The sequence below is a fragment of the Pollachius pollachius genome (assembly GCF_949987615.1).
Source record: "Pollachius pollachius genome assembly, chromosome: 10".
Taxonomy (NCBI): Eukaryota; Metazoa; Chordata; class Actinopteri; order Gadiformes; family Gadidae; genus Pollachius; species Pollachius pollachius.
In genome coordinates, this window is record NC_136943.1 from 5,473,918 (window position 1) to 5,486,962 (window position 13,045).

General features: G+C 48.5%; 1 protein-coding gene across 1 annotated transcript; it reads right to left on the reverse strand.

Annotated features, from left to right (window-relative positions):
- Positions 1–595: 595 nt before the first annotated feature.
- On the reverse strand, positions 596–6,395 carry LOC307081267 (protocadherin-10; the record flags this gene model as incomplete). Its single annotated transcript, XM_079744379.1, is given in 5 exon segments — positions 596–800; positions 802–901; positions 1,289–1,419; positions 1,505–1,566; positions 3,873–6,395. Coding segments are annotated over 5 exon segments (3,021 nt in total).
- Between the last annotated feature and the right edge of the window lie 6,650 nt (positions 6,396–13,045).

A 13,045-nucleotide genomic window follows, 5' to 3' on the forward strand; every position in this document is an offset into this window, starting at 1 on the left:
TGTTGATGACTACCTCCCCACCCCGTTAAAACTGCATGTGTCAACGGCATCTTGCATATTACATATGATTATATGACGCCCTTTAATATGCACACCTCCTGAAGCACATTCAATCAAATCAAAAGAAAACATTTCCGTTCGTGTTTTTTATAAAAAATATAAATTCATGAAGATGTGCAAAAAGTCTTCCTTCACTGTTTACTACACACTTCCACACCTTTTGGATGAATCAATAACCGCTTCAACGTGATTGTCGAAATAATAATAATTACAAGAGGAGGACGAGAAGAGTAGGATGTGCATAAATGCCAACCATATAAAAATGGCGTCCCCAGAGTTTGTTTCTCCATCTCTGCAGCGGTTCATCGACCAGCTCCCCCTTCACAAACTGTCTGAAACGTCTTCCGTTTGCTCGCTTCATGAGTCCACCCACACCGAACCAAAGTCAGGAAAAGTCAACATCTTTCCCTTTCTCGTTTCTCCTCCTTCATCCTCACTTTGATGAAGGTCGCAGTAACCAGATGGATCGCCCCGGCCCACCCCGTTCTGCCTCAGCCCTGGGGCTGTGCGCGCGTTCAACAGCCGAGCCCGTGGTTTAGTCGTTGTACAGGTCGTTGTTGATGACGGCGGCCTCGCCCTGCGGGGACATCTGAAGCCGCCTCCTCTTGCCGAAGGTGGAGAAGGCGTTGCGCACGTCCAGCTCGCTGCGGTGCACCGCGGGCCTCAGGGTGCAGAACCCGGAGGGCGTGCCGGGGATGTACACGTTGTGCTGGTAGTCGGGAGGCGGGTGGGGGTGGGGGGGGGCGGGGGGGCAGGGAGGGCTGCTGCTCGGGCGGCGGCGTGCAGCGGGGGGTCCAGGAGCGGGCGGGGACGGCGGGCACCGCGGCGGACATCTTGTTGTCTGTTTTGGGAGATGAGTGTCGGAGTTAGCGGGGGAGGGGGCAGAAGAAGCAGGGTCACTCACGGCTTCCCTGGGACTCCCAGGGGGACGGCGGCGCTTTAAGGGGGTCTTTGGACCTTCTGACTTTACTCACAGTGCGGGGCACGTACAGCATGGGGACACCGGCGATATTAAATCAACATCAAATGGAAAAGTAAATGGAAAAGGCGCAGGATATCTTCAAAATATATTTTGGTGTGTTTAACGAGATGGGATGACACATAATAGATAGTGTTCTAACACTGGGAAACATTACGGTCGGTACACAGGCTTTCCTCTTAATTGAGGGTGGGCGGTGGGGTTACACCCAGAGGTTGTTTGCTGGTGGGGAGATCTGGCCTCGCGTACCTTTCCCTCCGCCCCTCATGTGGTTTCCCCAGGTCCAGTACTGCCCAGGAGCCATGGAGCTCACATAGTTCTCAGGGTCGGCATGCATGGCCTTGCGCATCAGCGTGCCGTCCATGTTAATAGAGTTATAGCTGTAGGGGAATACACATCATTAGCCTTGGCTCACATGGTACCCTACCTTTGGCACAATAAAACAACATTTATTTGGTGGTATACCTTTTAATGGAATTGGAGTTTTGATTCTTCGTCAGTGTCCAGTCTGTGTTTGGCTGCTTGAGCTGAAACAAGAAAAGAATAAAACGAGTTTAGTTCCCCACAGCGTTCTTGAAACATGACTCAATTAAAGCATTCAATTTTTACTTTTAAGTTTTCTAATCTGCAACCTAGGACCATTAAAGAGGGAAATGTAATAGAGTTGGGTTCTTCATGTTTATCACCAGTGAATCGTTGCTAATTTGCGTTCTAACGGATTCCGAGAAAGCCATTGCTCCCTGTGGATGGCTGCCATATTACAGGTTTAACTGGTTTCAACCTGGAGCCATTGGAGTGGGTACCAGTCACCACACACCGTGCACAAGGGAGGGCTGTCACACGGCTGGTGAAATAGAGTTCTCGAGTGGAATTAATTCCGGTTTGTGTCTCATATGTATTTCACGCTCTATTAAATTACTTAGAGTTGTTAACACGGAGAATGCGACGTAAGCGTATTATTAGCATCGGTATTCTAAATACGTTCCTCGCCAGCTACGCACAAAAACCAATTAAAACCCCACCGGGATGAAACGAAACACGATTTTAATCTTCAAAGGAAAGCGTGCCAAGGAGGAAATTAAGAAAAGTATCCACGTAATTGTTTTGTGGAATTTATGCATCATTCTTCCATTAATATTTGCTTTATGCTCCTCGAGCAAGCTTTTTAATTAAAAGTCGCACGAGGGCTGCCTCAAGTTTGTAGTCCTTGCAGCTTTTTCTGGCACAAAGTAGGACAGCTCACTTGGAACTTCTGGAAGTCACAGTTACATGCATTTGGCTTACACGGGCAGGCCATCATCCACGTGGATGCCACGATCCACGCGCACACGCAGTAGCCTTGCACTGCATGTGCTATTGGAGACCTGGTTATTGCTGTTAAGAGTCTCAACGAGACTTATGGGAGGATGGAAGATCCTTAGATACACTGCTGGACCGTCCCAAGGAGGCAATTAACATCAAGAACGTCCCCCTGGAGGGATCTAGCCGTGGGGGTAACAATCGCCGTGACCTCAAATGTTCTCAGTACGTGGTCACGGGAGTGCGCGCTGGTGACCTCTCTCTTTCTGCCGGGTGGATGACGGTACCCCAGATTCACTCGCTGTCTCTTTGCATTGGCCTTGACGTGACAGTGACTAATACGCACATGCTAACGGTCTCGCCTCTCTCTCTCTCATTATATATATATCCTCATATCGGCGGGCGCGAGGCTGAGTCTCACTCAGGGCAGGCCAGCTCAACATTGGGCCAATCTACAGGCTCGCCACGTTCTAGTCAGGTCTTTTCAACAACCGAGTGCCCTCACGCCCGCACGCACTTACACGCACACATACACGCACACATACACACACACACACACACACACACACACACACACACACACACACACACACACACACACACACACACACACACACACACAACCGCTGCCCCTCCTCCTTCCGTTCTTGTCCCCTGTCTGCCCAGTCCGACCCTTTGCCATTTTTCATCAATAATGGACCTGCTCTCTCTCTCTCTCTCTCTCTCTCTCTCTCTCTCTCGCTCTCTCTCGCTCTCTCTCTCATACACCCCCTTCTTCCTCTCTATCTCTCTCTTTCTCTCTCCCTTCACCCCCCCTCTCTCTCTCCCTCTCTATAGCCTATCTCTCACCCTTTCCCTCTCTCCCCCTCTCTCTCTCCCTCTCTCTCTACATTGTGTGGAGGACAATGACTCGCTCATGTCTGTGCCCTTGAGGCGTAGTTAGTGAGGTTGACCGTTCCATAGCCCATCTTTATTTTGAAACAAGGGGAGGAAGAAGTGATCTGGGGGGCTCGGGGAATCGACGCAAATGCCAGATGAAATCAAAGAAATATGGTTCACCTTGCATGTGACACACATAACCTTGAATTGTACACGAAACTCGTCAGTGATAATGGTTTCAGGCGAGAACAGAGTTGTCTTTGATGAACACAGTGCGTTCTGCACTGTGGCGTTCCAAGGGTCTCACGAGAACACCAATGGAAGAACTAAATAATGTAGGCCTATATCATCAGAACGATTGAATTGTTATTTGTAGTGGTATTTCCGCTGAAGGCAATTATAGATATTATTATGAATCACTAGAATAGCTGCTGATAGATATGGTTTAAGGAGGTGGAAATGGTTGAAAATCAAATAGAATCGGAGTGAAAAGAAGTAAGCCTTTCCTTATTATTATTCAAATTAAGTCAATCTCGCTTCTATGATTTGACCTTCATAGAAAACGGCATCCTGAACTTCGTTGAGACGGGATATTCCGTTATCCTGGGTTAATATTTCTTTAATTAATTTAAAGCCGAGGCTGATGCCACCGTACCTCGTTCGGGGTGGTCGATCCGTTGTTCACGGTTGAACTTCGGCCCTGCGCGTTCCACGAGTTGTCCGCGCTCTTCGCTTCGTTGTTCCGCGGAGCGCTGCTGGGGCTGCACGGCTTCAGGAACATGAAGTCACTTTTAGCCGATTCTGGGGTCAGGCACACTTTATAACAATAGGACTGGGAGAGGCTGCTGTTGCCGTTGACCTCCATGCAGTTCGTGGGCAATTTGGCCGCGGTGGAAATCTGCAAGTTGATGTTGGATTTCTTGAACACCTCCGGCGGGGGGTCCGGCTGGAAGCCCGCGCAGCAGCAGCAAGCCAGCGGGGGGAGACTGTACCCGCTGAGGGTCTCCCGGTCCTTGTAACACTTCACCACGGCCAGTATGATGATGGTCACCAGGAAGATCAGGGAGATGGTGCTCAGGGACACGATCAGGTAGAAAGCGAGGTTGGAGGGGGGCTGCGGGCTGAGCGTGAGGTCCCCGAAATCCGACAGCGACTCGGGCACGCTGTCCACCACCGTGAGGAGGATCGACACGGTGGCGGAGAGCGGGGGCTGCCCGTTATCCTTCACTAGTATCACAAGCCTCTGCCTTGTCGTGTCTTTTTCCACCAAACGGCGTATAGTCCGAATCTCCCCCGTGTATAAAGCCACGCTAAAGAGCCCTGGGTCGGTGGCTTGTAACACCTGATAGGATAAGCGGGAGTTCTGCCCAGCGTCTGCGTCTAACGCCGTGATTTTGCCCACCAGATACCCAGCGTCCACTGATCGGGGGACCACCTCCGTGGCCACTGTGCCATTTTTGGGCAGCGGAGATACGATGACCGGCGCGTTATCGTTCTGATCCAAAACGAAGACGGTGACGGTGACGTTACTACTGAGAGGCGGGAAACCCGCGTCCTGGGCTTGGACCTTGATCTGGAAGTTCCTGAGCTGCTCGTAGTCAAAGGAGCGCAGGGCGTAGATGTTGCCGTTGTCCGAGTTGATGGAGACATAAGTGGACACGGGCATGCCCTGGATGTGACCTTCCAGAATGGAATAGGACAAATAGGCGTTTTGATTGGAATCAGGGTCGAACGCGGTCACGGAGCAAATTGAAGCGCCCGGGGCATTGTTCTCAGTCACATAGACTGTGTAGGAAGGCTGGGCAAAGCGCGGGGGGTTGTCATTGATGTCAGACACTTGGACGAGGATGGTTTTCCTCGTGGACAGAGATGGTGACCCCAGGTCTCGAGCCGTGAGAGTGATGTTGTACTCGGACACCGACTCCCTGTCCAGGAACTCGCTGGTCACGAGAGTGTAATAGTTTTTAAAGGAGGAGTGGAGTTGAAAGGGCACATTGCTGGGGATTTGACAGTCTACGTTTCCGTTCTCCAACGAGTCCCGGTCCATGACACTGATCACGGCGATCACCGTGCCCGGTGGTGCGTCCTCCTGAACGGGCGTGGAGACGGAGGTCAAGATGACTTCAGGCGCGTTGTCGTTCACGTCAAGAATGTCGACCAGCACCTTACTGTGAACGGCCACCGCCGACGGACCGCGGTCCTTAGCCTGCACGTAAAGCTCGAACACACTCGATTTCTCAAAGTCCACGATCCCTTTCACGCGGATCTCGCCAGTGTACGGGTCGATGCTGAACAACTCGCGCACCTTTAACGGAGCGTGCCCGCTGAACGCGTAGGTCACCTCGCCGTTTGAGCCCTCGTCCAAATCCGTGGCGTTTAGTTTCAGAAGGAGAGTGCCCCGTGGTGCGTTCTCCACAAGACTGGATCTGTACACGGATCGATCGAATACAGGCACGTTATCATTGGCGTCTAATACGGTGATGGTTATTCTGGCTGTCCCGGAGCGTTCGGGCGAGCCTCCGTCCAAGGCTGTCAGCACCATCTCGTGCGTCTTCTGCTGCTCCCGGTCCAGCGGGACGTCCAGCACGAGCTCCGCAAACTTGCTCCCGTCATTGCGCGTTTGGATGTTCAGCACGAAGTGCTGGTTGGCACTGAGCTGGTATGTGCGGAGAGAATTGGTGCCCACGTCCAGGTCCTGCGCGCTCTCTAACGGGAACCGGGAACCGGGCGCAGCGGACTCGGTGATGTCGATGTTAAACTCACTCCACGGAAAACTCGGGGAGTTGTCATTTACATCTAAAATCTCTACTTCCACCCTATAGAGTTCTAGTGGATTTTCAATCACCACTTGTAGATGAAGAAAACAGCTCGGGCTGCGTTCGCAAAGATCCTCGCGGTCTATTTTTTCGTTGACAAATAAAATGCCGTTTTCCAAGTTCACTTCTAAATATTGCTTCTTAGCGCCCGAGACTATACGGAACCGACGCGCTGATAGCTTGGCCACGTCCAATCCCAGGTCCTCCGCGATGTTCCCCACAAAAGCCCCGTGGTCCAACTCCTCCGGAATAGAGTAGCGTATTTGCGCCAGAACCAGGTCCACCACACAGGCACACAGCAGCAAACACACCACCATCCCCGTGACTGGAGCCCAACTGTCTCTGGCGCGCCTGTGATCCATCTCAGAGCCGCGCGTAAAAAGCCTTCACCGATGAATGGAACCAGAAACGCATCTCCTTGACATCACAAGCCGTACAAAAAAAGTGGTCTTTGTCTGCTCTGTGTCCAAATCGAGCCAGATAATGTCTAGAAATGGAGAGATGTAACTTTGCCGACTCGTTGTAGGCAAATTGAAAACAAACAACTTCTCTTGTTAAGGAGAACTGAAGAGAGGAGACGGCGATAAATATGTCTCTTCCTTTCTCTCTCTTTCTCTCTCTTTCGCTCTCTCTCTCGCTCCTACACCCTCTCTCTCTCTCTCTCTCTCTCTCTCTCTCTCGCTCCCCCACCCTCTCTCCCTCTCTCTCTCTTTCTCTCCCTCTCTCTAGCTCTCTTGTGCTCTATGTCTCTCTTCTCCGTGTCCTGTTGTTCTACTCGTGCGGCGCGGTGGTGTGTGAGTGGCGGAAGGCTCGCAGTTTGATTTCTTCCAGAGTGGAGGCTGGCGGGGAGGTGTTTCTTTCGTGCGCGCGTGTGGCATGGTCGTGCGTGTGCGCGCAATAGAAGGGGATGGACGTGGCTCATAGCAGCTCCGCATTGGACCAGGCGGACGTCGGAATGGGCCACTATAATTACAGTACACGTTTAACGCTTTCACGTCTGACCGTATCGGATCCAGTCAAAGGCACAGACACCGGGGCAAGATTAAAGACCAAATCTTTTCCCTGCTTCTCTTTAAAGTCGTCCTTCACCACTCATGTGTTAAGAGATAAAGTTTGACTCACATTTGATGCCAATTATTTGAAAACATTTTCTCCTAAAACATAAAACGATGAATCTAAACATGTCAGCTCTCTCGTCCTATGGCCTCATCCACTGGCCCACGCTGGCCCGTGGCCAGTGCGCTCGTGGGGATCTTAGCTTTTTAATGAGACTGCTTTGAAGCTAAATGCCTACGTCTCACAAACAGCCCATTCATTAATCATGGCGCGTCGATTTAAGCTTTCTAAAAAAGAATTCGAGATGGGGTCACTGTATACAATTTTAATAGGCTTTTAAATGGGCTGATGATACATTCTGAGGCTTAGAAAATGATCAGTGATGATTATCATAAGTGGAAGATGTAGTCTCCTATACACATAGGTCCGAGCAGAGGCGCATTACACGAATTTGATTTCCCTGAGTACGTTGATTGTTATGTGTGATGTATCATCACAATCAACATAAAAGCACTGTTGTAAACCCGTAATCGCGCTTGACTTTAATCGCACTTTCTAGTTTGAATAAAATGGAAATGACAAAGGTGTGTTATTTTCTGTTGTGATGTGTGTGTGTGTGTGTGTGGGGGGGGGGGGGGGGGGGGGGGGGGGGGGGGGCTGTTGACGTGCCTGAACATTTCCAGCATATGTATGTATGTGTTTACGACATAACCTCAGTGGATCAGGGAGAAGCGGTTATTGTTTGGAAAGAGAGAGAAGCCAAAAAGCCTGGTTTCTTAGGAGACTGCCACATGTGTGTCCGTATCTAATCTCCCCCCAACTAATCCTGGTCAGTCACACAGACAATCCTTGAACCGCAGGAAGGCGGGGGGCGCGCCGCAGCGACTCCCCCTCACCAAGTCGACCTCGCGTCGGTCGACGGACACGAGCTGCATTTTAATGAAAGCGTGTGGCTCGGAATCTGAAAGTGTCTTCCTGAGGCTGACGACAGCCATAGCCTCACGGGGTGCCCGGTAATGTGATTCCCAACCCAGTTTCTAAACCAACGACCCCTCGCAAACACAATTCACCAGTCACACCATTTAGAAAAAAGTACGATTTCCAGGTTTAAACACAGCAGAAAACACGATTTGCTGTCAGACTTAAACTCCAGCAGATGGTTAAGCTTCTTCGGAAATGATTACATTTCTAAAAAAACACACTCACACACACAAACACTCACACAACCAATTCCGTTGCGTTCCCTGTCTTTTTTAATTAACGTAGAAAGGGATTAGTGTGCAGCTATCCGGGATCAACCGTCCTCCGACAGAAGAATGATAAATAATCCCCAAAGCATTTCGTTGAATGTAGCACCCAGCTGTGCCGATACATGTCACGTTTCCTTGCATTACACGGAGCATTAACCGAGACCCGTCCGTCTCTGTCGCCGTGCGTCGACACCATGGTGGGGCCCTGAACACGACTTTCCATGGACCACACCCGACATACCAACCACCACAACAATAAAAATAAATAAACCAAGGAGGGAAGGAGGAAAGAAAGATAAAAATAAGAAACTGCATTAAGCCTAATCATGAACATGTTGATGGTTGGTTGCTGATTGCCATCTAACAAGTGACTCATTTAACTCAGTACCGGATAAGACAGATTCCCGTTTAGACTTGTGTTTGTGATCTTATGGTGCCATCTATTGGCGACTCGGCGCGACTATGCGAAGGAGACCAATTGGAAATTGGGGAAAACAAGGGAGCTTCTGCTTTTTAAATACGTCTGGATTATCAAATGTTTCAATCTGGAAGGTTTAGGATTTATTTTATTTAACTATTACTAGTTATTTATTCTTTAACTATTAATATGTATGCATATATTTATATATATAGTAATTTGTGTAGACAAGTATTGAGTATTCATAGACTATACGAGTTTTTATAGTATTGAGACCTATTATATTTACCCTACTGTAGGGATGTTAATTTTACATTCACTTACTTATTGAGAGTATGAGTAAAAATCTCGTGGCGTCATTCGTCCTGTTTCAACTGTGGTATGATGCTGCCATCTAGCGGCCATTTTAAACTCCACTGAGTGTTGGTTGGAAAGGCAAATATAATGCATGTTTTATTGAGATTTCCCTTGGTAAGAGACAGTAACACACACACAAACACACACACACACACACACACACACACACACACACACACACACACACACACACACACACACACACACACACACACTGATGATTGCATTATACTGTACATTTAGGTCGGGGCTGGTATATTGGTGCATACACATCACAAGGGGCACAGGCTCTTTGGGGTGATTTTAAGATTTGAACTTCGCCCAAACCCATTATTGTCTTGATAGTCGTTAAAGTTTGATACACATATAGAAACAATAAATGTTACACGATTAACTACCATACGTGGTAAATGAATAGGCTTAACGTTTTGCTTTTGGGCAGAGTCCCTCTGCGAAATAAATGCTGCTTATTAAAATAAAACAAAAATAAAACGCTAGACAGCGCCCGCGGTTCGATCAGCCCCAGCCGAAAGGCCGGGGCTGAGGAGTTCATTAATTGGATGTAGCCGCTGAGCTAAACTAGCGCCAGGTAATATCATGCAGGCCTCTGTCTAGTAGTTCAACTTGACAGAGAAGGTAGTCGTACGTCACAGTGACCGGCTGTATTACCCGGAAATGCGCCGTGAACACGTTGATTCAAAGTTTGTTATGATCAGTTTTCAGTCCTGTAGCGTGCTCACACGTCATTGGAGGCTATACAGGGTAGGCCTATGTTTAAGAGGCGGGCGAACTGATGCACCTGTAGGCTATACGGGCGGAAGACTGACTGACTGGTTTACAATTGCGTCAGAAGTGGTCAGTTCTTAGAAACTGATGTAATTATGACCCCTAACTCAATAGGCCTACCGTTTTGCTTTGGGATGAATGATGTGTGGTTTTAACATATCCCAACGTTGGTGATTTGGACTATTCAGGATCTCGCTCCATTTCAGTCCAATTTGACAAACACTTCAACAGCCTTTTATGAAGCTGTACCCAAGTGATGTCTACTGTGTGTAGGTGTTGTGAAATAGTTTTGAAACATACTTTAATATCCTGGTAATAATGTGGCATTCATCATAATCATTCCCGACATTTCTTTTTGGTTGGTAAGTATTGTATCGTAAGTATTGTTAACATAAAACAGTATAGGCTACGTCTTTCGTGTTTAGTCTTCAATTCTTTGTCATGTAGCCCGTTTTACCCACGTCATTTGACGTGATACAGTCTACTATACTCACAAGGCCTATCTACTATAGCCTACTAAAGAGGTTGTCGAATTGATTGACGCACCTGCACGACATATGGGCATACGGCTGATTGACGTTACATTATAGGTTGAGAATTGCGTAAAATAATCTATGATTATAGATTATTGATTTATGATTTGGTCCCCCTCAAAACACTGTTTTGTATAAGAAATGTAGAAAGCAAATATAATAACCCACAGAGAAAGACCTAACAACGACCCCGTGTCGTCTGTCGGAGGTCTCACGTCCGAACAAAAGACTGACGTCACATCGGGAAGAACCGCGGGGTGAGGTTATGAAGAGGTGCTGTGTTGGTGTTCTGAGTCTGGGGATTTCGTTGCTGGCCAAAGGGCAAAGCGTGATGTAATCAGAATGTTGCTAGGCAACCATAGTGCGATACACACCTGGAACGAAAACAAAAGAAAAACGATATCTTCTGGAGTCTTGCTGTATTGACACAGATGGTCCACTAGATGGAGGACAAGACTAAGAACAGGAAGATAGACTCATGCCATGCTGTTTTTAATTCCTATCTGTCCCAAGGTGTGTGTGTGTTTTTGTGTGTGTGTGTGTGTGTGTGTGTGTGTGTGTGTGTGTGTGTGTGTGTGTGTGTGTGTACTGCAGATGTGAGAAGGAGAAAGAGAGTCATGGAAACCTATACAGAGAGAGAGAAACAGAGATTGACAGAGACATTTACACACACATATATATATATATGTATATATATATATATATATATATATATATATATATGAGAGTCAGACAGAGAAAGTGTCAAATAATGTTCAGCATGCTGCAAAAAAAAAATTTGAAAAGAAGAAACCAGCTCTGAGTGGGCACCCCTGCACCACCTCTCTGTATGTCTATCTGTCTGTCTGTCTGTCTGTCTGGCCGCTTTTCATGGAGCCCCACTGCAGTGTGGGAGAAGGTGGGGTCACCGCTGTGTCTGTCAGGGACGAGAGAGAGACAGAGAGAGAGAATCAGGCACACAGCAGGGAGTGAAGAAAAGGAGGGTACAAGAACAGGAAAGGGGACAGAAACACAGAGGAGAGGTAAGCTAGGGGTCCAAGTGGTCGTCCAGTGATATTAGGGAAGAGAGCTAATAGGAGAGAGGGAGAGAGAGAGAGAGAGAGAGAGAGAGAGAGAGAGAGAGAGATTCATCCATATGCTCCTCAGCTGTGTAAACTGAATTGCGGCGCTGCGTCTCGGATTCCCCCAAAAATGGGGGATATTTATAGGAGGCTGGCAGAGGCGGCATGCGGACCCTTGCTCTGTCACACCCGCTAATATTATTATTATTACTTTATATGCGCAGAAATGGAAAATGTCAGCAACCTGAGAGGCCTACAGAGACAGTACGTGTCTGTGTGTGTGCTTGTGTGTGTGTGTGTGTGTTAGTCTGTGTGTGCATATGCCTGTGTGTGTGTGTGTGTGTGTGTTTTTGTATGTGTGTGCATGTGTGTTGGTATATGTATGTGTGTGTGTGTGTGTGTGTGTGTGTTAGTCTGTGTGTGCATACGCCTGTGTGTGTGTGTGTGTGTGTTTGTGTATGTGTGTGTGTGTGTGTGTTGGTCTATGTATGTGTGTGTGTGTGTGTGTGTGTGTGTGGTTGTCTGCCCCATAGTCTCATGTAGTGTCTGCATTTTGTTTTATTTCAAGGGGGGAAATAAGGCAGACGTGGGGGGAGGGGGGGGGGGAGCAAATAATGAAAAAAGGGGAGACGGAGCAAAAGGGGGAGAACGTTTGCCTGTATTGGCAAGGGATGTAACCTGATCCACCGGACCTATTAGAACTGTCAGAGACTAAGGGAGTGAGAGAAAGGGGTGGATGGCAGGGGAGGAGAGAGAAGGAAGGAGAGAGAGAGGGGGGGGGGGGGGGAGAGAGGGGGAGACAGGGGGGGAGGAAGAAAGAAAGAAAGAGTGGAACAGGACGAGACAGAGACAGACATGAGCACATATTCCAGCTCCAGATTATAAGATTCCCGCAAGTTGCAGACATGTTGAAACACACAACACAAAGAGACACACACCCCACTTCACTCACACACACACACACACAAAACACACAACAGTGCACACGCATACACAAACACACTCACACACCCACACATACACACACATACAAGTGCATAGACACACACCCACACACACACACACCTACGTTCACACACGTGCATGCGCATACACACAAACAGACACATACACAGACACTTGCATACACACACAGACACTCATACACAAACACACAAAGGTCCCGGTTCACCTGGTAACAGATGCAAACTCACGTGCACACATGCAGAAATATAAACAGCGGGCTAGACATAACAGAGCTGTGTGTGTGCGTGCGTCCTGGTGGTAGGAGAGGAAATTCCAGCCGGAACAGGTGGGATGGCCGATAGCGATCCATCGGAATGGCTCGGTTCCCGCCCGGGATTCTGTCATCAGTTCAGTAAAGATCCCCGCCAGGGATTGGGATCAGGCCGGCCTCCAAAGGACTGATGCTCACGTGCACCTGCATCTGCACATGCATGTGTATGTGCACATGCACGTGTATGTGCACATGCACTTGCAGGCATGGGTGCCAGCAGCTCTATCAACTTTAATTACAGTTGGATGAAAGAAAAAACATACTAATCTCTTGGT